Consider the following 25,413-nt stretch of genomic DNA (forward strand, 5'->3'; position numbering starts at 1 on the left):
GAGAAAATAACCTGAAATGTGGGAAATGACCTGTTTAAGAAAAGGTAAAAATAGCATCGGTTGGCTTGTTTACAGCGTGTACCTGTCATATGCATCTTATGATCTCTAACCCCACCCCAGAGCGAGGTGCTGAGAGCACCCCTACTCCACAGGTGTCTCAGAGAGGCTCCACAGCTTGCTTCTCAGCTGGATACAGCTTGGACTTAAAGACCAAGTGTGCAGGAGCTTGGATTTGAATGCTGATGGGGCAAATTACACAATTCAGGCTCTTAATTATGATACTCTACTCAAAAACTGGAAATAATGTTACAATGTCTGACTCAGAATATTATGTAGATGTAAAATGCTGTTTACACGTTTTGGGAGGAGGGTTGGAGTGAGGAGCTTGGGATCCGTATATGGAGTATGATCACAGCTGTGGAAGGAAAGGACAGGAACCGGGGCTGTGGGGCAGCATTTGTCACGGCAATGAACTGGGAGCAGCCTAATGACCATCCGTAAGAGAAGGCTAATAAAATGTGGAATTTTCATATAATACTAAAGTAGGATGGAACGAATAGATGAAGAGAGCCAGAGGTTTTTCTGTAAAAATAGCCAACTCCCAAAGACATGGCTGTTAAGTAAAACAAACCCAAAAAAACGAGCCAAGCAAAAACGAAGTTGCAGAATGATGTATTATAAATAATCCCACAAGACAGTCTTTTTCCATGGACACACACAGCTAAGCTACAGTATCACAAAGGGCCCAGAGGGAGTAACTCACAGAGGTGACTGAGGGGCAGGAGAGGCTCATGGTACTGATGACAGAAGCCTCTAAGGTGGGAGTGTGGATTTTTCCCACTGCTTTTCCATATTTTTTAAGTGTTAATTTTTTTCAGTGAGAAATTATTTTTCTTTTTATCAGAAAAAAAGATGCCAAAAACTAGAATGCGTCTCAATGTGGTTGGGAGAGAAGAGACACAAATATGAGAGCATCCAGGGTGGTGCCTGGTGCCGAAGGGACATCTTGTTTTCTATATAATGTGTCTGCTGGTGGACAAAGACCAGAGGTCATGTACAAAGGAAAGGAATGGACTGTGAGGGCAGCAGAGGAAACATGAAAAGCAACAAAAATCCAGTTAAGGAAGGAAGGGGAAGAAGAACACAGCAAATAGCTAAATGAAATTCCGTTTTATTCCTGCAAAACACCACTGGGAAGAAGTCATCTGTGACGCACAGCTTCTGTGCCAGGTGTAAGGACGTGCTTAATGAATGCCATTTAATGAAGAAAAAGGCTCTTATAAAACACCTGGCACAAGCAGGGTGTGGGAGTCACAGGGAAGGGGACCTTTGCTGCACCTGCTGGCATTTTAATAAGCACCTTCTAGAGTGCCCGCTCTCCAAGGCTGGTCAATGGTGTCAGAAAGAGGTCCCTGACCATTGCTCACACTTGCTGACAGTTTGGGGAACCTTATTTCTTAAAGACCATATGCTCAGGTATTGGATCGCCCTGGAAGGTAATTAAAATGAATCATTTTCAGCTGGAAGGGCCCAACTACCATTCGAATCCTCCTCAATGACTTCACAGCCAGGATTCCTGCTCCACATCCCTGCGTTTCCCAAGTGGGGCTCTGAATTACGATTGAGACCTGTGAAGACCCAGAGATGTGAGGAGATACTGTAATTCTTTTTTGTAACTTGGTTCCACTAAAAGAGAAAGTCAACTTTTAATCACTCTAGGCTCTAAACTATTTTCAATTGTGGTGATTTTTCTTTTCTCATTGATTTTGGAGCCAACCTCAGAGAGAAACCACCATGTGCAAAGTTTACTATCATTTCCCACAGTCTGATGAGTCGCTTTTTTGTTTCATTTTGTAATTGACACCAGCCAAGACAAGGTTTTGCAAAACTTAAAACAGACCTATTTCCTCTTCAGTTATATTCACTATATTATAAACTTTCTATGCCTAGACCTAACACTTAATTCCAAATATTACCCAATGAACACAACCCCATCCTAGGGGAGCTGGACCGGTATCAACAGGCACACAAGCTGCTACAACTAGGATGTGGCGACTGACTCAGCGTGCGTTTTTTCTTGCGCTCCTACTGTGTGGTAGGCACTGCCTAGCACCAACACAGTTTAAGAAACCAAATGAAACTTGTATCTTCCCCTTTAGGAATTTATCTATAAGTCAACTGAAGCACAAACATAAATCTCCTACATCACAAAGTAAAAAGCTCTGAATATCAAAAGATAGACCATAAAGGACAATATGGTTATATGCTACAATGTTAAAACAGTGGCATGAAAAAGAAATAACCAAAACAACAAACATCTGTTGAGAGTCTAACACATGCCAGGCACTTCATTAGGCCCTGGGAGGTATCCAGGACATGGGAGCCAGGGTCCCACCTGCAAAGAGCAAAGACTGTGGCAGGGGAGAAAAGGCCTGAGCAATGAAATAGTAATTCAAGAATCTCGACAATGGCCCAAGAGACGTCACGAAGCCAAGGATGGGCAACGGAGGTCCCAGGAGTCAGAGAGGTAGGAGATGGGATTTGACTTGCATGGCTGGGGGTGGCTTTCCAGGGGCAGCCAGTGTGAAGGCTTTGCTCCTGTAATTTTTGCTCTTGTAATTATTTAGGACTATGGCAGTTACTACTCGCTGGGCACCTGCACTGTTCCTCATGCTTCATACCCATCTCTAATCTAAACCACCCAGCAAGGGAGGTAGTACCCTATACATGGGGAAAAGTGGTTCAGAGAAGTTAAGTAACTCACCCAAAGTCATGCAGCTAAAGAAAATGGCTGGGCTGGGTTGTGTATTCGTGCTCTTTCCATCATGCCATGTTGCTTTACTGAGATAATGCAGAGCAGGAAGTAAGTGCAAACACTGACCTGTTCATTTTCCATTCAGGAAGCCCATTCGCAGTGATCAGTATAACTCCAACCTACCAGCCTGACTGTAGAATGGGTTTTCCTCATGGGCAACACACACACATGTGCGCCTGCACACACACAGACACACACACCCAACCAAATCACTCTGCATTGGACAAGGGGGAAAAAACAGCTGCCACTGGAAGATGAAGAAAATCGCAATTCCAAACTCCCCAAGTTCCTAAACGCATAGCTTTAAAGTACGTGCAGCTCCATGGCATATGGCAAATCAATTACTAGTTTAAATCTTAAAACAAAAACATGGCAAGTGCGGTGCAGAAATAATCAAGAACAACCGTTAGGCTTAGATTACAGTGGGCCACTGGAGTTTTGAAAACAATTAATCATCATTCCAGGCAATGGGAAGCCATATTGACACTTATTCCTAATTTGAATATTTAATTAGGGTGAAGTTCTTCATCAAATTACCGCAGAACTGGGAGAAAGCCTGGAAGACTTACACAATTACTATCTTAACCCCTTCCCACCTGCTCACCTGTGAGCACAGCCGTTCTAGTCCCAGATCCACAGGGGAGGATGCCTGTGCCTGGTCTCTGATGCTGTGAGGCGCTGGAGGGGGTGCTGGTGACTGGAGTTGCAGCTGCAGCAGATGGGAGCCATGTGGTGGCAAAGGAAAGGTCTAAGGGGATGCCCTGCTCATGCTCAGGCTCGGTTCTGCAATGAACCCTGGACACAGACAGAAAGCCAGCATGCACAGGTGCTCACCAGGCACCAGGGTGGTGCTTTCTGTGTCCCCACATTTAATTCCTGTGACAAATCCTGCAAAGCAGGCATTTTTATACCCATTTCACAGAGGAAGAAACAGGCTCAGAGAGTGATAAAACTCACTCAAAGTATCCCTGCCTGTGAGTGGCATAAAGAAGACCCAAGGGACTCTCACACACACACACACACACACATACACACACACACGTTATATAATGACATAAGTGATGACAATGAGAACATGCAAAGGCCCACAAAAACGTCTTCAAAGCTGTATTTTGGATTATCTGCACCGTGTGGCTAAATCAGAGGAAAACCAAAACCCAGGCCTCCTCAACCAGCATTCTAAAATTTAACTCCTGAGTTCAAAATGCATCACTGGGCCCCCTCAATGGAAGTCACGAAGCCTCTGTGGCGGCTTAGCAGAATGGTGGAGGTGGGGGCAGCAAAGCTCAAGGAACAGTCCCACAAGGCTGACTTGAGGCAAGGTGACAAGGTGGCCGTCCAAACCCCGTAGAGTGGGCCTTGAGAAGGTGAGCGCTGCAGGACAGGTGTCCTCAGGGAGGGGAAAGTCCACAACAGGACAAGAAAATGTGAACTCGCATTCCTCTTTTCAAGATGGTCAAGGTGCAATGATACCATTTAGAACTACATATCAACTTGGAGATTACGTTTCCTTAATGTATGCCTTCGCTATCTGAAAAGACTTTTACAAACATTTCATAGATACCATGTGATTCTGCAAGACCAAAAATAATACATTTTCCCACATGATCTCCCCCAAGAACTCAGGACAGGGCCAAGGGCTGACTGCGCACATGGCACTGCACCACGGTGGGTCCAGAGACCTTTCTGCTTCCAGCCTCCATCGAGAAGCAGAGAAGGAGGGACATCCTGATAGTTTCAGATTAGCCATTTCTCCTTAAAAGCCTGCAACGGGTTCAATTACCCTCTCGTGGAAATCGTCAAGGCTCCATTTGCAGTGGCCACTCTGAGCAGGACATGGATCGCCAAGCAGAAGGAGAGAGCCGCCCAGCCCCCTGCCTGCACCCGCTGCAGACACAGACCCTAGATCTGGGTCCACCAGGCCTGCCCCTGGCTCATTCGTGGGGGCAGCGAATGGCGTCAGGAACTTTGAAACTTTCCTTTGTATATTACATTAATCCATATAAGAAAATCTCTTTTAATGAGGAGTGATGTAGTTACAAACTCTCCAGAGCCATAATTAGAGCAAACTAATTGAAGTTGTGTTTTGACACACTTTCCAAATTCACGGGTGCCGGATGACATATTCACAACACTACTGCCGCACAACCATGGCGACGGCAAAATCATTAGGCTAATAACGCTTATTTGCATTCTTATCATGCCGGCGGCTTGCCCTTAAATACTGTTTCCACTACTGCTCTTTTACTGTAAGTTTCCACCAAAAGGTATTAACAGTAATTATTAGTACTTTAGTGGAATTTTAATGTTAAAGAATAACAATGTGCAGTAACATACATTGAATGGCAATTCTTTCTCTTAACCACCCATCTGAAGGTTTGGGGGTTCTTCCTTGGCCCTCACCCCAGAGCTCAAGGGTAACCAGATGTGATTTCAGCTTCATTTACAACTCAGAGTTCACACCCAGTGGGATCTGAAGTCAGGGTTTCTGAACTATTCTGCTCCAAAAGTTTGATGAGAAAAATCTTTCTTTTTTTTTTTTTTTAAGTACAATAAAATGAAATAGCTAAGGAGAAATTTTTTCCTAGCAGTTAAAGAAAAAAAATCTCAATTTACAACACGGTCTTTGGTAATAACACTAATGAATTCCAGGAGGACACGCTGTAGCCATTCCCTGTCACCCCCTCGCAGTGATTAAAGGCAGACGGGGAAGAACTCAGTTGAGAGGGAGAGGGTGGGGGTGGGGTCGTCGCGATCTGTCAATGTGGGGACACTGCTTGCCACCAACAAGGCCAATTTTGGGGATGCTTAACTCAGGCACTCACACACAGAGACGAAGACTCGACAGTTTCAAATAATGGTTATTAATGACGCCCTCCTCTAAAGTGACAAATTACTTCTGAAATTTAGAATTGAAGAAGTATGAAGAGTGAACGTGTCCCACTGAACATGACGGGAAATGCCGGCCAGCACACAGAGTTCCCACTCATTGTGCACTGGGAGGAGGGCAGGGTCCCCCCTGCTTTGGGCATGTAGCTGTTGTACAAGGCAGTGACCACAACCACCTCTCCCTGACGTGTCTCCCAGCAGTTACTGTTGGTGACCATGGGTACATCCTGGCCATAAGAATGCTCTTTGGGTGAGAGGCATAAAATGTTGGTGCGTTGTATCAAGAAGTGAGACCTGGTCCCAACCTGGGGTTGGGTTAGATATTTGCTCAGATCCTTGGCTTCTGTAAATATCTTGGGGGCAAGTAAAGCCTCCACTACGTCACTAACCACTGATAATCCAAGAGAAAATGTCTTAACTAAAAATACACACTTGTGTTGAATTTCAAACTACTCAAGTGTACATTTCAGGATGAATGCCTGATCTCAGCCTAGGAAGATTTAAATGAGTGAAGAAAATGCTTCCGCAGAAAAATGTCAAAAATGTCATACTGCTTTAAAGCATGGGAGTTTTCAGTTTCCTTGTACCAATCTGCTGTTTTTCAAGTCACTGATTACTTAATAAAAAAAAAAAAAGATGAAGAAAGGAAACTGACTTTCATAGCCGCAGCAACACTCCAAATCATGGTATTTATTCTCTACATTTAAGTTTTATTACACTTGAACCTTGCAATGCCAAAACACCTACCTCCCATATAAAAGAAATGAAGAAAAAAGCCAAGTCTGGGACCAGGGGCACCACACTTCCATTCCAGATGATCTAGTCTAATCTTATAAACTGAAATATTTAAAGAGTCTCTAAACCTCGCTGACCTTACTTTTAAAAACAAGGAACATATGGGCACCGCTAGCTTTTCATCTTCTTCCAGCCTACTAAAATATCTGCTTTTCGAAAATTCAACAGTCGGGGGACTGCCAAAGTCAGATTCATAAAGGGCTGTGTGCATGAAAGCACAGGGCAAGCTGCAGTCTGGACTGAATACCGTACATCCTCTAACAAAGAGCCAAAGGCAACACTTGTCTCCTCCCTGCCCAATCCATCTCAAAGGCTGTGGAAAACAATTTGTTTAGCAAAATACAGCCATGACTGAGGAGGAGGTGGAATGTGGGCTACGGGCTGGATGGTGATTTTTGGTCCCATGCAAGGTCGAGCTCATAGCAGAGGGTCAGTGTTCAATCAGGAGGTCCTGAGGCTCCTTGGAGGCAGGCAGGGTGTTATGGTGAGATCTCTCCTCCAATCACAGGCCCTCTAACTCCTAACTCTCTGCCCTTAGATAAGTTATGATCTGTCTAAGCTTCAGTCTTCTCACTCTTAAAATGAGGACACAATTATTCACCTCACAACGTGGTTATAAAGAACATATCTGTGTGTGTGTGTGCGTGTGTGCGTGTGTGCATATATATATATATGTTTACACAATGCCTGGCACAAGATGCCCAGAAAATTACAGCTGAAATAATGATGATGATAATAATTGCACTTATTTTAATAATTATTATTAATATTATTCTTCAACTGGAAACAAAACATCTGCTGCCCATGAAGGATATTCAGATTGAATTCTACCCTACCCACTGGCAAAAACTGGACCCAAATAAACTCAAAAGGCCTTTTAAAAGTAACTGCAAGCAGAGAATTTTATTAAATATCCCAATTAATAATTGAAACCCTGCATTGAAATAGAACAACATCGTTGGGGTTGGGGGGTGGGTGGTAGTAAAACCCTGGGAAATATCGCTGGTTTAACACCCATTTTTACTTTATTTGGCAGCTAGATTTACACTGAGAGACCCAGGTGAAACATTCCACAGGGCTACCTGCAAATTGACTGTCAGCTTCCACTCTGATAAAAGGTAAAATATCCTCCTCTAAATGGTCTAGTTCACAAAACCGACCCTAAAGTGAACTGATAAATCTGTTCTGACACACAGAAAACTATTTTCATAATCCTGAAAAAGGCCTTTCTCCAAACCCTGACGCTGAAACCAACCGCACAAAGAGCCGTCGTGCACTTGCGAGCCAGACTAAGGAGGGAATAATTTTCCATTTATAACCCTGCTTCTTGGGATGGCAACAACAGAAAAGCGCACATAACCACCATGACCACCCAGAAAAGTAAGACACTCAGAAAGTCACCAAAATTACAAAGATAACACATTTACAAGCAGCAAATATCTTGTCAAAAATCTGACGTGAGAGCCCAAACGCCAAGGCCAGCTCCGAGGTGGGAGCTGAATTGACGAATCGTCAATTCTTCATTAAATAGAAGCTCTGACTTCCCAAGAAGCTGTATTAAAAATTAATATCAAAAAGTGTATTGCTCAGCCTAAACTCATCATTCATATCTAACAATACCGAACTGCATTCTAATGAAATTTCCCCTTCAAAATTACTCTGACACCAAAACTAAGTTTGATATTGGTCCAAGAGCAGCCGCCACTCTATTCCTGAGCATTCTGAAGATACTCAAATAACCTCACTCTGTAGGTCTCTTTCACACCACTCTCATGATCACCAGAATAAGCCACACTGCTTGAGCGCCCGCTTCAAAGCCAGGGAGGGATGGTGGTGCTGGGACCTCCGGGGCGGCCTCCACATGTTCCCTAAGTTGGCGTCCACAGTGCAAGTGTGCTGGATGCCGGCCAAAGTTCACACGTCTCCCTCAGACTGCTTAGGCGGTTTCCGACCAGAGGGGCCTCTGCCAGGCGAGTTCCCCACCCACACGCCCTGGGAAGTCTTCATTCACCAGCTGCTGGTCAGGAGCCTGGAGAAGCTACATGGGAAGGTGGCAGGGCCACCTGGATGGGCACCCACCTACCCAACAGCCCCTAGAGGCACATGCTTGGCTCCCTGATGAAAGGCTTTACGGCTGGGAGCCTCGTGACGGTCTACCCGCTAATGATAGCTTGCCTGCTTGAGTGGAGATCTTAGCCCTGACACTTGCTAGATGTATGTATGACCTTGGGCAAGGGATTTGACCTCCTCGATCTCAGTTTCCTCAACTTAAACCTGGGCTAATAGTAATTGACTCACAGAGCTATTACTAGAATTAAAGGAGTTGGCTGGGTGCAGTGGCTCATGCCTGTAATCCTAGCACTTTGGGAGGTCAAGGCGGTAGGATCGATCACTTGAGGTCAGGAGTTCGAAACTAGCCTGCCAACATGCTGAAACCACTGCTACTAAAAATACAAAAAATTAGCCAGGCGTGGTGGCGCGTGTTTGCAGTCCCAGCTACTCGGGAGGCTGAGGTGGAAGAACTGCTTGCACCTGGGAGGTGGAGGTTGCAGTGAGCTGAGATTGTATCACTGCACTCCAGCCTGGGCGACAGAGTCAGACTCTGCCTCAAAAAAAAAAAAAAAAAAAAGAATTACGGGAGTTATTTGTAAAGCCTTTGAACAGTACCTCATACCTAATAAATGCATACGTCTCTGCTGGATGGATGACGGATGGAAGGAGAGATGAATAAACAGATGATGTCCAGTCCTATGCATTAAACTAACTCACTTTATGCATCTAATAAACACTTTCTGGGTGCCCAACACATGCCAGCCACCTGGAATTCAGAGTTCTTTACCATCTTGGGGCCACACGGTTTCCACTGAACACTTACTGTGAGCATGGAATGAGATGACATGTTTGAAAGTACTTGCTCAATTTTGATGAACAGTGATGCAACATAATCATCATTGCTATTTCTGTGTGACTAGCCTGTTTTGAGGCTTTAAAGGAGAAAAAGGAAAACATGAGGATCTCTGTCGTCAATAAGCAGCACATCTAGTCAGTAAGATCAAACAGAAACACATGCAGCAATGACAGGGAATGGTGAGATGCCAAGCCGTGTGACGCAGGCAACTGGAGGAGGAGAAGGAAATGACACCGGCCAGCCTTTCTAGACGTGCTGTGGGCTACTACAGGCCTGGGTCGGGGCTGGCCAGGGCCAATCCGAAGCATTCTGGAGTCCAGTCTAACCCTTCCAGGTAGGAAGGGTCTGGCACCAGCTGAGATGCGTGGTCAGGGACAGAGCAGAGATGCTTTTGGAATGAGAAAGGTGTGTCCCTGAGCCATGGGGAGACTCACCTAATTAATTCGAGATGATGTAGGGGTGGGGGATGGGGGTGGTCAGATAACCAGAAGCCAGTGAAGGGTCTGGACTGAGGAAAAAGGAATATGAGCATGTCTGAAAACCCCAAAGCAGTTATACAGACAAAAAATGTAAACGTGGGCTATTTACAGAAATACTACCTGAGCCCCAGAAGCCCACCCTGATCCATCTCTGACTTAGTGTTCAGGTTTGACCCCTCCACAGGGCTCAGCTCTGAGACAGGGCTGGCTGCCAGTCTTTTGGGACCCACATGCGCAGGGGATCATTCGTCCCCCAGTGCTGATGCCTGTGCTCCCTGTGTAAAAGAACCCGTGCGCTACAGTCTTCATCTTAAAAGACAACAAAAATGTGTTCTGTCTTTAGAGTTAAAAAACGAAAAGCATGTGTAGCTTTAGTGTGAAGGAAGAAGAAATCTAATTTTTCTAAGTGAAGCCAGATCCATAGTTATGCCTGGACATGACCTGCAGAATGTCTGAAGGTCCCCATGCCAGAAAAGCAGGGCCCAAGCCCTCATCTTCTTCCTTTTTTTTTTTTTTTAAAGATAGGGTCTTGAATTATTGCCCAGGCTGGAGTGTGGTGGAAGGATCATGATCATAGCTCATTGCAGCCTTGACCTCTGGGCCTCAAACCATACTCTCACTCAGCTTTCTGAGTAGTTAGGACCACAGGCATGTGCCACCACACCCAGCTAATTTTCGTATTTGATTTTTTTGCAGAGCCTGGCTTCTGCCACGTTGTCCCGATTTGTCTCAAACTCCTCAGCTCAAGTGATCCTCCTACCTCGGCCTCCCAAAGTGCTAGGATTACAGGTATAAGCCACCATGCCCAGCGCCCCAAGCCCTCTTTTGATGGGACCAGGGAAGAGGGCTCCGTTGCTTGGCTCACCTGCCCCCAAACCATTTCTTGCCACTATGGAAGTGGATCTCAAAACCCATGTCACAATTTATTACTAGGGGAAAAAAGAGTCATCAGAATCACCCAGGATACACAGAACCCCCCTCATAAATGATGCACCTTACATGAAACCACAGATTTCAACTCCGATCCTCTGTGCTGAGCCTTCCCCTACTGAACTCTCAGGAGACACTTCTCACAGGCAAATGCCTCCAGCACCAAGCCTTTTGCCACTCTCAACAAACAGTAAACACCTCAACAGGAAAAGGCAAACTCAGTCTCCCTGATCTGTGTGATTCTGGGCCTCTAGTCCAAGTCCTCCAACAACAGGGCAGGTGACAGGTGTCATCTGGAGTGCAAGGACCATCTTACAACTGGAAATGGACATAAGGTAGCCGAAGGATTTGAGGCTGTCAAATCCTTCCAGCGGTAAACTAAGGCTCCACCCCCACTGCTGACTCACTCTATTGAGTTGATCAGAAAGTAGCGGAGTTGATTCCCATGTCCAGAGGGAAGGCAGGGTTGGAGAGGCCAGGACGTAGCATGGCATGCTCATGGGCTTCTGACAACGATGTGATGGGGGACAAGCCTGGGCGGCACGACCTGAATTCTAGATCACCACGGCATGATTTTTCCTCTCCTCTAGGAAGGGCCATTAACCTTTCAGATGACAGCCCCGGGATCGGAGTGACGGAACGATTTTTGAGGTCAGCAAGGATCTATGTTCTCAAAACCTGACATCGACATGCAAAAGTTGTGACTGAATCCTGGTGTCCCTGAGAGGAAGACTAAATGCATGTGACAGATCTTCTGCAATCAAAATGCCCCATTTCCCAGAGTATCTGTCACAGATTGATAACATCCACGCAAAAAGTTAAGTACAATTATGTCTGTCACTAAGAAACATACTTCCTAACCTGTGACTGACAACTTGCTGGGAGCTGACAAATTACAGGAAGATGACTGCAACAGCGAGCACCACGTCACCTCCTACGGGCAACCCAGGCCTGGCTGACACTCCGAGAGGCTCCCGGGAGGCTGCACCTCGCAGGGGAGCCTGCCGGTCAGGACTCAATGGCTGGGAAATGCTCTGTGGCTTTGGGTGGGAAAATAACACTTTGCCCCAAGACAGACGGTGTCAGGGAAAGGTCACAGGATATGCCCATGGCCTGGGGTCTGTGGGGAGCAGAGTTTGGGCCGTAGCTTCTCCCTCGGGACCACAGTGAGGCCAGCCCAGGTAAGCGGGAAGGGCAGGGTAGAGCTACTGGAACCACACATTGCAGATTTTCGAGGTGAGCCCCCGAAAGATGGATATTCACATAAACAAGAGATGTCCTTCCATGTTCCAGCCACATGGAAGGCAGACTGCGTGTTTCTGACAGACTCTGAAAGGGACAGAATACCACTCATCATCAGCTCAGGCCTGCCCATCCTGGACTGAGACGCGATGTCCGCCTCGCCAGGGGCCCCGGACGCTCTGGGAGGTTCGTTCCTCTGAGCCTGCCCTCTCAGGGAGGCTGCATAGCAGCACCTCTCCACTACCCACGCCTCCTTCTCTGACATTAGCAAGATGAGCGGGAGGGAGGCAATGGCTGCAAGTCAGATGCAAAAGCATCGAGGCGGCTTGAGGACCTCTGGAACCAAGGCTTGCTGCTCTGTGCCCTCCTTGCCCACTGGAGGGCCCTGGAGTTCTCTGGGCAAGGTGTCTGCGGCCCTAACATGGAGGTCTGCTGAGCCTGAATTTCTGTAGGTGGGGAAAAGGAATATGACAAGTTTCTTAAGTAAGGCGGAAGCAGCACTGATTGCTCTAATTCTCCTGCAGTCTGAAGGATCCAAATGCTGTCTCATCACCCCCAGCATCTGGGAGTGTATTACCCCTCAGGTCAGCTTCTTTGATGCCACAGAATTTTCCCCTTGGGGAAGCTGTCTTTATTGAGTTTTTAAAAGTGGTAAGCCTAAATCTATCTCCATGTAACTTCAGTCCACCTGATCTAATTCTGCCTTCTGGAGCCCCCAGCCATCTCTCTGCCCTCCGCCCCTTCCCCGCCTGGAAACCCTTCTACTTTCTCTCCTGATATTGACCTTTAAGACATCTGCAGTGGGCTGGCTTGCCTCCACTCGGGTCGAAACTGGATTCCTTAAACCTGACACTGGAATTGGGTAACCTCTGCCTGGCGGGGTGAGGCAGTGGACACACCCCAGGAGCAGGACTCCACTCAGGGCCTCCCTCCGGTACACACCAGGCTGCACTCCACACACCCACACTCTGAACTGGCCGTTCCACACACTTGGCTGCTAAGCCAGGCCTCAAGTTGGTTCCTGTGTGATGGATGTTTTGAACCTCAGGAGCCCTCTCCGCCTGCGCCCATCGCCTCCCATGGCTCCAGCAGGTCGTTCTGGCTGTGGAGGAGATGCGGAGTATTGATTCTGTCATTCAGCACGTCAGCTCACCCTAATGACTCTGCGTCATCTGCAAATTTGATAAGCATGCTTCTGATGTCTTTATCAAGCCATGGTTCCGCTGCTTGCTGAGCTAGAGGGCAGCAGCCCACCAGTGGCCTCCTCCTAGGTCGACCCAGAGCCATTCACTCATCACACTGGGGGCCTCTGGTGCTCCAGCCACTGTGAGCCCACCTGCCTCCTGGGGCTTTTCCAAACCTCCGTCCCAGCAGCTCCGTTCCTTTCTTCTGCTAGGAAGAAAGAGCCCTTTCTTTCTAGCAGAAACAGGTGATGCCCTGCATGTGAGAGATGGTGGAGGGGCTGCTCTGATAGAAGCCAGGATGGTGTTTCCTCTTTTGGCCCCCCTGCCCCAGACAGCAGCACAGAGATGAATCAGAAACCCCACCATCTGATCACATGCCTGAGGCTGACTCACAAAGCTGGGCCCAGCCCCAAAGAGGACCACAGAGATGCGACCGTGCCTCCGTCCCAAGGTCAGCCCCCTCCTGTTGATCAAAGTGCATGACATGGACGAGCAGGGGATGGAGCGGCCTGAGGCCCAGAGAAATGGAGGCTCTGGATCCCGGAAGAAGCACTAGGAGATAGTCAAGAGATGTGTGTGGTGATGTCTGTGTGTGAGATGAATTGTCACTGCATGAGGGAGAGGAGCTCTGCCAAGCCACCTTCTGCCACCTTAGCTACCAACTCACTGGATACAGCTTAGGAGCATCCCTCCTCTCCCTGGGGACCTGCCCGCTCCAAAAGGACAACTCCAAAGCCGGTGACACCACAACATTTTCTGCAATAACAGAGCTTCTGCAGGAAGCTCCTGCTTCTAGAGGCAGTTCCTGTGTTTGGACAGAGAAGACAGTGCCACTAGAACCATGAGGTCCTCAGGTGGATGGCCCACAGACACTGCAAAGATTTACCTTTTGTCTGAAACAAAGCTGGGAATGAATGACATTCCAAAAAATGGCAGGGAATTCTTTGAAACCGGAGTGATGACACAAGAAATGGAGGCAGAGCATGTGGTTTTGCCTTTGGAGAAGAACACAGGCTCAAGAAGGCAGCAAGATCTGTGACCCATCCCTTCCTAGGTACTCCCAATGGGCCTGGGCCAGGGCTCTGCAGGGAAGGGGCCTGCCACCAGCTCTGGCTTAGAACCGCGTTCCCCGCCACTGCCACAGTTGGACAGTAGAGGGTGCTGCGTCACCGTGCTCCCAGCGACAATTCACACCACACAAAAGACTGCACTGGCTGTGGTTCTCAGGTTAGTGGTTAAGGATACCTGAGAAAACAGTAGCAAGACGCAGACTTGCTATTACACGATATGATATCACCTAGGTAAAAAGTACACAGGAAAAAGACTTGAGGGAAATATAACAAAAGGTTATTAGCATTTGCTAGTGGGAAATAGAATTCCTGTTTTTTCATACTTTCTACATTCTGCCAATTTTCTACAAGCCTAGATTACTCTCGTCATCGAGAAAGACCCATGCAGTGCTCAGGGACCAGGGAGTGTGGAGGGGTTGCCAGGGACACATTTATTGTGACACTAAATACGTGCCTGGATCCAGGTGGGTGCTGGGGAGCTCCTCGGAGGCTCACGACATGACTACAACACCACACAGGCTTCAGATGACCTAGGAGCGCTCAAAGAACACTCATCACAGGCCCAGTCCAGGAGCCTTAGGGAGGGCTTCCTGGGAGAGGAGTCCTCTGTGCTGAGACCTACCAAACACACCTTATGTGCAGGGCGCACCAGGAGCAAAGGCATAGAAGCCTGGGGCAAGAAGGGAGGAGGAGGCCACCAGCACAGGTCTGGGGCTCGGGCTGGGAGAGGGAAGAGAAGAATTCCCGGGGCTGGTGTGCGGCCCTGCAGGCCCCACTGAGGGACCTGCTTTACCCTCTAGGCTCCTGGCAGACCTGCAGCACCTGGAGCACAAGCCCCAGCCACTGTTCCCCACCTCAGGGGAGGCGATCAGGCTCCTCCTCTGGGGAGTGCAGAGACCTGAAGCCTCACGGAATAAAACAGCATACTCATCCTTTCCTAGGTCTTCAGTGGTAAATGTGAATGAATAATCGGTATTTCATTAAAAAAAAAAATCAAAGCTACTGGATAGGAAAATAATAATAATAAAAAATCCCACAAAACCCAAAAAACCCCCATGGATGAGGCCCACATAGGTGTGCATCCTACCTGTAAATTACCGCACAGGGGAACTTGGGACAGGCAAGTGGTTTTTACTTGGAAGCATTAATGTACATTCAATTATCCTGCTGCACACTGGCTGACTTAACTCAGCCAAATTAGAATACATTTTATATTGACTATTTTGACATCTGTTTTATTTGGCAAGTAAAACAAAACTGATCCAATTTCCTTGCAGCCATTGTAAACCATAAACTGTACAGCAGAGGTGATAAAATACGTAAGCCTTAGATACACTTGGTTTTGATGTGCTACCCTCCAATTCCGCCAGGCTTCTGGTGGCCCCGTGTTCTCAGTCCATCTTGCTTTGGCTGCAAGTGACCTTGCTCTCACAGTGACCCGCAGGCTTCCGAGAGCACTCTCTCTGTTTTCTCTGAGAAAATCAGCACTTTTTCTTTATCCACAGAAAGTCAAAACCTGCCTGAGGTGGCGCCCATTTCTGGGCCCTTCTAGAACACATGATGTCAGCAGGGAGCAGCTGTAACCACTTCAGGGCAACTGCACCTGTGGGGGCTTTCCAGCCTCTGCCAGGAGCCCAAACTTGAGCTGACCGTGAGCACAGGGGATGGACCTCAGCACAGGTGATGGAGGACCCCCACATATAGGTCATGGGCTTAGCTGACCCCCCAGCACAGGTGGCACACCTGAGATAGCCTTGGCACAGGTGACAGTGACCCTCGGCAGTGCCCTCCAGGGCAGAGCTGACAGTGCTCTCACTCAGAAATGGAGAAACCAGTGCTGATGCAAGGAGCCAGGCTCACACTCCTGAACCAAACAAAGAAACTCAACTGTTCATCCTGCAACTCTGGAGGCTCATTAGCAATTCCTATCTTTTTATGCCAAGTGAAACTGAAACCTACTTCTAAAGTTTCAGGCAATTCCAGAGGTAGTTAAGTTTAAATACTGCTCTTGGTTTGTGAAACTGTCATAAGAAAGACCAGATTGTCTTTATAGAGGGATGTCCCAGAGGACAGAGTCCTCGGGGCTTCAGGGCCTCATTACAGCGCAATCTTCCAAGTGAGGCGGAGGCTTGGCACAAAGGAACAGGGTACAGAGAGCCGGTGGCATGTCCCCGAGGGCAGGCTATAGTGTGGAGGGCCCAGGAAGACCCACTGGTGACTTTTCTGTCCTGTTCCTGACAGATTTTGTTCCCCTATACTCACCCACGTGGAAGCTTTGAGATCCATTCTCATTTATGTTACATCCCTTAGTGACGCTGCCTCACGGTTCTTGTTTTATTTACTTTTGCAATCCCTTTCTCAAACTTAATCCACCATTGCTGTTTGTTCCTTGCCCTCAGTTTACTCCAAGTGATGCACAGGAGTTTTACTTGACAGGATTCTTTTTACAGAAAATGTAGAGACTTTTACACTTTTTTTTTTTTTTTTGAGACGGAGTCTTGCCCTGTCACCCAAGGCTGGAGGGCAATAGTGTGATCTTGGCTCGCTGCAACCTCTGCCTCCTTGGTTCAAGCCATTCTCTTGTCTCAGCCTCCCAAGTAGCTGGCATGACAGGCACCCACCACCATACCCAGCTAATTTCTGTATTTTTAGTAGAGACGGGGTTTCACCATGTTGGCCAGGCTGGTCTCGAACTCCTGACCTCATGATCCGCTCGCCTCGGCCTCCCAAAGTACTGGGATTATAGATGTGAGCCACCGTGCCCAGCCATTAGAGGCTGTTACTACCTCTATAATGACTGAAATCAGTTGCAGAGCAAACAGTTGGCTCTCCCAAGTTTCTTTGTGGAGACAACTATTTTTTTTTTTTTTTTTGAGACAGAGTTTCACTCATATTACCCAGGCTGGAGTGCAATGGCGCAATCTCGGCTCACCACAACCTCCGCCTCCTGGGTTCAGGCAATTCTCCTGCCTCAGCCTCCTGAGCAGCTGGGATTACAGGCACGCACCACCATGCCCAGCTAATTTTTTGTATTTTTAGTAGAGACGGGGTTTCACCATGTTGACTAGGATGGTCTCGATCTCTTGACCTCGTGATCCACCCGCCTCGGCCTCCCAAAGTGCTGGGATTACAGGCTTGAGCCACCGCGCCCGGCCGGAGACAACTATTAAAACTAGCATTTCCTGAAAAACTCCTCAACTATTCTCTCAGACCCAAACTACCCATTCCTTAGTTTATAGCTCATTGGAAAAAGAAATTATATGAAAATGAAGAACATAATAACTCACTAACCCTCCTGGGTTTCAAATGAGTTGCTAGTCAAGACAGAGAAGGAATTTTACCTTAAGGCCAGTGAGCCCAACCACATGGCTACACGGCACGTGTCTGTGTGTATCTAGCAGCTCTTCTGAATAGCAAGCCAATTTTAAGTTGCATAATCTGCAATTTTAGGAGCCTGTAGGACATGTACAAAATAGACTACAGCATGGCCTTTGCATTCATGTAACGCAGAGATTTCCAAGTAGATTTTTAAAAATCTCCTCTAAAGATATATTGCTTCTACAATTGTTCAGCTGTACTTTGTACTACTTCAGCAGACACTAAGGGGCAGTTTTCTAAAAGGTTGTCCAGGGACCCAAGACCACAGGACAACGCAAGACACCACCAACAAGGCCTCACCTGGGAAGGTTGGGGGCTGGGGTGGAAGCAGCTGATGACTGGGAAGGCGTTGTGGGTTGAGATGAGTCATGATTTCTTGGTACTCTGCCCATTCGATACCAGATCCCCATGCTGTTCAGTTCCCTTTAGGAAAAAAGAGAAATCTTCATGGCTCTGGGTAGCACAAAGCATTTACTTGAGTGACAGAGCAAACCAACTCATCTAAGAGTCATGGCCTCAAACACCAGTGAATCAGTTCTTACCCCCGATGTGAGATGGGTTCTACCATCTCCTTTGTGCTCTGGGCATCACAGCTCACACGAGGGTGACCTGTTCCATCCAGGCAGGCCTTGAGGACAAGGCTGTCTGCGTCACCCTCCCCAAGCTTGCCTTCCTGCCCCAGCTGGTACTTTCCTTGCTTCTCCAAACTTCTTGTTTTACCATTTCCTTGTAGAGTGATGGGATAATCCACATCAAGTCCTTTGTGCAGTCAGGAGAGACAGATAGGGAGATGCTGGCTTTTAACCATGAGAAGAATCAGCCCCCTACTCCCTAACACACCCCAATCTTAGGACGCAGCCTCTTCCAGCTGGGTGTCACCTGCCATCGGCCTCATTCTCAGGGTCAGTTTGGGAGTCATCTTCAAACTAGAAAACTCGAGGCCCCACGAGTCACACAACTAGGCGTGGACACCAAGGAGCCTCCCAGACACTGCATAAGCTCTCCTGTGACCTTCCTTACACAGTCACCACAGCCCCACCCACACCACACCACACACTCGTGAGTCCTGAGGAGACAGCCATGCTCCTAGGAATAGTGACGGGATCATTTTCACCATATTCAGTTTCCAACTTCCCAGCTGCCCCACACAACTGCGTCTTTGGGACCTGGTGTAGAGGAATATAATCTCTTCAAAAAATGGAAAAAGACTCATTCTGTGGGAACCCCTAATAAGCTTCTCAGAACACCACAGGAACCATGTAAAACCACAATCTTGTCTTCTTAGCTGAGTGATTCCAACCAGCTGCACTGATTTCTCCACATCTGGGCCATGGCCTCCAGCTGCCAGGCTTTGGAGGTGCTATTTGGAGTATGAATTTTCTCTCTTCCCCAGCTGATAGTCCCACTCTTGCAAAGTAACATGTAGAGCTGTGCCTGCTTTTAAGAATAAGTGACTTAGAGTTCTGAATACTGAATTTGAAATTTCCTTGCTTAAAAATAACACTGGAATTGTCTTCCTCTGGAAAAGATTTTTTGTCCCAAGATGAATTAAAACTGTAGCAATATTTCCAACGTGATATCAAGGAAAAAAGGCTTTGGTTTTATCAAGGTATATACTGGTAAATATCTATTCCTTAAAATGGTTTAAATTGGTTAAAAATGGAATCTTTTTACAACAGGATAGTTTGTAATTAAAGATACACATAGTAACTGATATTAGACTTTAAAAGTTCATTACTAAATTGCTGGTTTCTGCCATTTATATGTAAATGGGTGCTTCTGAGGTGCCTAAAGTATGTTTATTCTCTTAACTATTTCCTACTCCTGTAGTCCTATTTGTAAACCACGCTGGGAAACAGGCTTTTTGAGTGTGTAGGAGGAGAGTGATCACAGGGTCCTTTTTAACCACATGATCTTGACACAGAGCACTCAGGTGCCTGAGCTGAAGACTCACCGAGGTGAAACTTATATGCATTTCTGTGGTACCTGCTCCCTACAGGCTTCAAGCAAATGCCACAAGGACTCATCTGCTTCTCTGTCCAGGTCTAGGCCTTCAGGAAAGGCCCTGGCTGATAAAGAGGCGGCTCTGGGCTCAAATGAACAAGAGCAAAGCAGGGTACAGGCCTGAGCCAGGAGGCCGGCCTCAGAAGCTAAGGAGGAGCAGGTGTCTCTGGGAGCCCACAGGGGGACATATGGCACTTGCCAGGCCTGGCTGAGGGGGTGGTAAACCATCTACCACACTGAGTAACGTGCACACCTAGAATTGCAGTTGACTGAGGACAGTGAGCATCTATTTCCTCTGTCAGCTGGCATCCGCTCGCCCCCTTTCTGACTTTTTACTTCCCCTCCGTATTTTAGGGGCAGCACCCATCATGCTTAGTCCTTGAGTTCCCATGGAGGTGATCCTACTTCCTGCTCAGGCCTGGTCAATGGAAGAATTTTCCAGAAAACAGTGACCAGCCCAGGGTGCACATGACCCTACCTAAATCAATCAAGACCAGTGAGTGTAAATTCTAGAACTTCTTTTGAACTATCAGGAACACAAACTTGCTCCTGGCCTCTGGACTTGAACCTGGATGAAAAGCAGGTGGAGCTACTGCAGCGCCGGGCCTCCCTGAGGCGGAAACACGTCAGAACAGAGCCCAGCACCAGAGCCAGAGGGAGACAGGGCAACCAAAACCCAGGGCTGGACTTCCAGCTCCCGCTTCCAGGCGTGCCAGTCCTGCCTCCCGAACTCTTCTGTCATGCCAGCCAACAAATTCCTCCTTTTGCTCAAGCCAAACTGGGTTGGGTTTCCTGTCACTTACAATCCACAGAGCCCTGGGTGAAACCCTGGAATTCCACTGTACTAAGTATTTATGGAGCCACAACAGAGCCAGGCCCATGCTCGGTGCTGAGGCTATAGGAGGAACAAGGCACAAACGGGCCCAGGCCTTGGCAGTTCCCTGCTTACTGGGGAATTATCATGCTGTGTAGCATTTGTGTTTCCTCCTGACTTGGAGCCCTCCGCTTGCTTTCCAGTGTGCTTGGAATGAACTCCAGGCCATGTCCCAGGAGGTCCTGCCAACCCTCACCCTTGTCCCAGCATTCTCCCTGGCTCTTGCGGCTGCACGGGGCTGCATTCTGCACCCAGAACATGGCCCACGCATTCCCGTGTCTCTCCTTCTGCTCTGCCTCGCAGGCTCTGCTTCACATCTGTGCATGGCTGGCTTCCTGACGTTCAGGTCTCTGCTCAAGCGTCACCTTCCTGACCCCCTCACGGAGGAGCCCGCTCTTTATCATTGTGTTTCACTCTCCTCACTGTCCGGAATTATTTCATTTATTTTCTTGTTTATTGCTCATCTGTCCCTTTTAGAACATCAGCTCAGTGACAGCAGGGCCTTTGCCTCACTCATGACGACATCCAGTGGCCTTGGCCCCGTGGTACAAAATAGGTCCCTGTGACCTTTCTTAGGGTGAATAACCGGTGCGGAGAGTTGAGGCCAGTGGCATCACAGGACGTCGGGGAAGGACCCAGAGGAGCTGCAAGGGTGAATGCGCAGAAGGGCAGGGGAGGAAAGGCCCTAAGGTGGAGTCAGCAGAGCGAGCCTAGACGCGGAGAGGCCGCAGCTGAGCAGGAAGGGCAGCGGGGAGTGCTGGACTGATGGAGGCCCGTGGCTGAGAGCCTGGGGACCGAGCGAAAACCTCTTGGACCTCATTGCCTGGAGTGCTCTGAGCGCTCTCAGGGAAGAGCAGCAGCTGAGATTCCTGTCATTAACACTCACCCAATAAATGTGTACTGAGGCGGGGCCTGCTTGGTCCGACCCATGATCCGAATGTCACAAATCGCAGCTTCTGTTGAATCCCGTGGAATAAACTTAATGCACAGCCTCTTCTTCCTAAAAGCCACTTCCTCTGAAGGAAAGGACAACAGAAAAGGTATAAGTTTTCCAGAGATGCCACTATGTCTACTCTGAAACCCACGTCCCCTGTCACACCCCGTTCCTGGCAGCAGAAGTGGCAGGTCACCTAAGCTGCTGGACAGAAGGGCTGGGCTCTGCCGCCTGCCTTCCCTGGGGCTGCAGTCACCCTGCTCTGCATGCAGGGGCCAACCCAGACACCCCCTGCTGAAGAGAGGACCACACACGCTGCAGTAAACCTGGTGGCTTCTAAGAGCCACAACCATAATCTGCTCACTGCTCAGCCATCAGAAACCTGCGCTGACGCCCCGCGCGTTCACATTTCACCACATGGACTTCTTTTCTTTTCTGCTTTTTATTACAGAAATCTTCAAACATACCCCAAAGCAGAGAGAATAGTGGAAAGAATCCACGTGTTCCTACCACCCAGTGTCAATACCACACAAAATGGACAAGCTGGTTTCCTCTCTTCCCAGCCCTGCAGTTTTGCTGGATACTTAAAATGAATCCCCAATGACACTAGGTCATGTTGCCATCAATATCTCAGTAGGCATCTCAGATAAACACTTCTTTAAAGACCACCAGGCCATCACCATTCCTAACAAAATGAACAGAATTCCCGAGTATCATCCAAGAGAGAGTCTCCACGCACATTTTCTCCATTCTGCCTGTGTCGGGATCTGCAGGATGACAAGGCGCTGCCTCTGGGCGTCAGGCCTCCCAGTCCATTTGGCTCTGGAAAAACCACTCCTGCTCCCTTTTATTCAGAGCACTGACAGGTTGGAGAAATCGGGTCCCTCCCCTGTGCTTTCTGTAGACTGACAGAGCTAAGGCCTCGATTAGACTCAGGTTTTAGGTCTTTTAGGTGCACATGCTGCCCAGAGGCACATGTCCTTCTAGCCTGTCATGTAGCAAGGCCCGGGGTCTGGCTGGGCCATTCTTGCTGAGTTCTGCTGGTGTTGGCCTGGGACCTTGGTCACACAGTTCCCCAACGGCCATCCTTTGAGCACTTTCTCACCCCCTGATGACTGTTGCTAAGATCCATACTTTATTAAGGTTCACAATGGTGATTTTTGAACTCTGTTATTCCTTCTGCCTTTTTATTTTTATTTTTATTTTTTTTAGATGGAGTCTCGCTCTGTAGCCCAGGCTGGAGTACAGTGGCGCAATCTCAGCTCACTGCAACCTCTGCCTCCCGCGTTCAAGTGATTCTCCTACGTCAGCTTTTTGAGTTGCTGGGATTACAGGCATGTGCTACCACGCCTGGCTAATTTTTGTATTTTTAGTAGAGATGAGGGTTTCACCATATTGGTCAGGCTGATCTTGAACTCCTGACTTTGTGATCCACCTGCCTCGGCCTCCCAAAGCGCTGGGATTACAGGCGTGAGCCATGGCACCTGGCTTCCTTCTGCACTTTTAAGCTAGAATCCTCCTATACATAACTTACCTTCATCAACTATTTGGTCTTCCTGAAATAAGTTTTATATAGGAAATAAAGGATAAGCACGTGATTCTTTTCTCTTACTTATCAAGCCTTAGAGTAAGAAGTTGGTCCCCGAGCAACCTCCAGTGCTGACTAATGGGATGTGTGTGTTTGTGTTTTTAAACCTGAGTTTCAACCAGCTGCAGCCATTTAATACATGAGTCAGACTGATCTGGGTTGAAATCCCAACTCCACCATTTTCTGGCCCTGTGACCTTAGGCAAGTTACTTAATTTCTCTGGGTCTTGGTAAACTGTAAAAGGGAGTTAATGAAACCCACCACACAGGGATGTGGGCTGGTTGCACTGTGCCAGCACATATGATCCACTTAGTCCAGTATGTGGCACACAGTAAGTGCTCAGTAAAGAACAGCTGCATGGAATCTTACTGTCATTATTGACAAGCAAGCCTCTAATGTGTAATTTATGCCTGTACTTGGTATTGGGTTTCAAGACCTTGCAGTTCTGTGGCAGGAAATGATACATTCAATAGCACATTCAAATTGAGGAACAGAATGAGGAGAAGTACAGTCCTGCCCGGGGGTTTTACTACAGGGGTGGGGTGCGTGGGGGGGAAAGAGGACAAGAAAATCAGTAGAATTGTTTTGTTGTTATTATGTTTTTAGTGATGTAAGTTTGTTTTTTAAAGAGTCGGATAGTGGGTTTTCCAGGCACAGAAACTGAGAGCAAGGGCAGATCTACAAGCGGAGAGAAACAAAGTTCTGAATCCCGACCCAACACTGCAGAACATCTAGGAAATGACCCTAGAACCGGAAATGAAGAGGCTCCCTCCTGCCCACACTCTTGTGTGACAAGACCCAACCTTGAAGTCCACACTTGGGACTGCAACCTGGGGGGTGGGGGTGGGCACTGTTCACAGCCACTCTGCACCTTCAAAGATTATCAGCTCATCAGGTTGGCCTTTGAAAGCGTGAAGAAGATGAGACTGTTACACAAGGGAAACTAACACTGGGTGTTTCACTTGCTGTTGCCATGCTGCTCTTGGCTCCATTCCTCTGTCTGCAGCAACTCGGGGTAAGAGATGGAGCCACTAATTACACATGCTTAAGCAGGCCTAATTTTAAGTAAACATATTATACATAGTCAATAGAAATGTGTTCAGTCATGCTAATGAACACAGAGAAAGTACACAGCACTTTACTAAAACAAACAGTCTTCCAGTTTTTCAGTGCTATGGATTACAGCAAACTATATTTTAAATTAATTACAGGAGTCTCCTGGTTTTGGCTGACTTTATAAAATCAGGGCCTTGAATACTCTCAAACAATACAGAGCTGACCATAAGGCGTATCTGGTCAGCGTGGGCTCCTCTGTCCCCTGGGTAAAGGCTCCAGGAAATGTTGCTAGACCCAGACATGAAGAGGCTCCCAGCCACCCACCATCCGGTGTGACAAGGCACCTGGCGTTGGGCTCAGGACAACCGCAGAGTCCACACTTGGGACAACAACCTGTGTACTCCCAGTTACAGGGGAGAAACTTCCCAACCAGGACCCCTTGGCCCCCCAGCAGCTGCCCCAAGCCCAGGCAGGACAGAGCCTCAGTGAACTGGTCCAATTAACTGAGAGGAAAATGCAGAATGGAAAACCCCTTGTGGCTCCACAGCATATCAATATAAAGACATTCAAGGTCAATGGACTGTCAAAAAACGAACACCAACGCAAATGTTAAAACTGAAAAACACGGGAAACGCAGGAAATCAATCCAAGTCTTTGAGACAACTGTAGATCTAAGCAGAGGAGATCATACAAATGGCCAACGAGCACGTCAAAAGATACTCAACGTCATTTGCCATCAGAGAAGGGCAAACAGAAAGCACGAGGAGATTCCACTTCACGCCCACTAAGATGATAGAATCAAACAGACAGACAATAAGGAAGTGCTGGTGAAGGTGTGGGGAACGTGGAACCTACGTACACTGCTGGTGGGAATAAGAAACAGTGGAGCTCCTTTGAAGCATCATTTGGTAGTTCTTCAAACATACCTAGTTACCACATGACCCAGCAATTCCATGACTAGGTAGATGCCCAAGAGAAATGAAAACATGTCCACACAAAAACTTGCACATGAATGTTCATAGCAACCTCATGCCTAACAGCCAAAAAGTACACACAGCCCAGGTATACATCAGTTGAATGAATAACCAAAATGTGGTATATCCATATAATATTCTATTATTTGGTGATAAGAAGGAATGAAGCAACGGTCTATCCTACAACATGGACCAACCTTGAAAACATTATGCTCAGTGAGAGAAGCTGGTCACAAAAGACCACACACTGTGTGATTCCATTTATATGAAATGTCCAGAATAGGCCAATCTAT

At 47.7% G+C, this 25,413-nt stretch overlaps 1 protein-coding gene and 1 long non-coding RNA gene across 8 annotated transcripts in view; both read right to left on the reverse strand.

The window, feature by feature from the left end:
- The window catches only part of MVB12B (multivesicular body subunit 12B), a 211,581-nt gene that overhangs the window by 123,525 nt on the left and 62,643 nt on the right, over positions 1 to 25,413 (reverse strand). For all 7 annotated transcript variants that reach the window (XR_005203477.1, XM_037745932.1, XM_017549134.2 and 4 more), the window contains exons 5-6: positions 21,455 to 21,584; positions 17,991 to 18,113 (exon numbers count right to left, since the gene is read on the reverse strand). Coding sequence is in view for 6 of the 7 variants with exons in the window: in XM_037745932.1 (XP_037601860.1) it covers positions 17,991 to 18,113; positions 21,455 to 21,584 (253 nt within the window). In the remaining variant the exon portion in view is untranslated. The remainder of the gene's footprint in view (positions 1 to 17,990; positions 18,114 to 21,454; positions 21,585 to 25,413) is intronic.
- LOC119474187 lies at positions 854 to 8,890 on the reverse strand. Its single transcript, XR_005203478.1, has 2 exons — positions 2,765 to 8,890; positions 854 to 1,628 (listed from the first exon to the last, which is right to left on the reverse strand). It is a non-coding gene; the product is annotated as an uncharacterized LOC119474187 (long non-coding RNA).

The sequence above is a fragment of the Cebus imitator genome, unplaced genomic scaffold, assembly GCF_001604975.1.
Source record: "Cebus imitator isolate Cc_AM_T3 unplaced genomic scaffold, Cebus_imitator-1.0 Scaffold216, whole genome shotgun sequence".
Lineage (NCBI taxonomy): Eukaryota > Metazoa > Chordata > Mammalia > Primates > Cebidae > Cebus > Cebus imitator.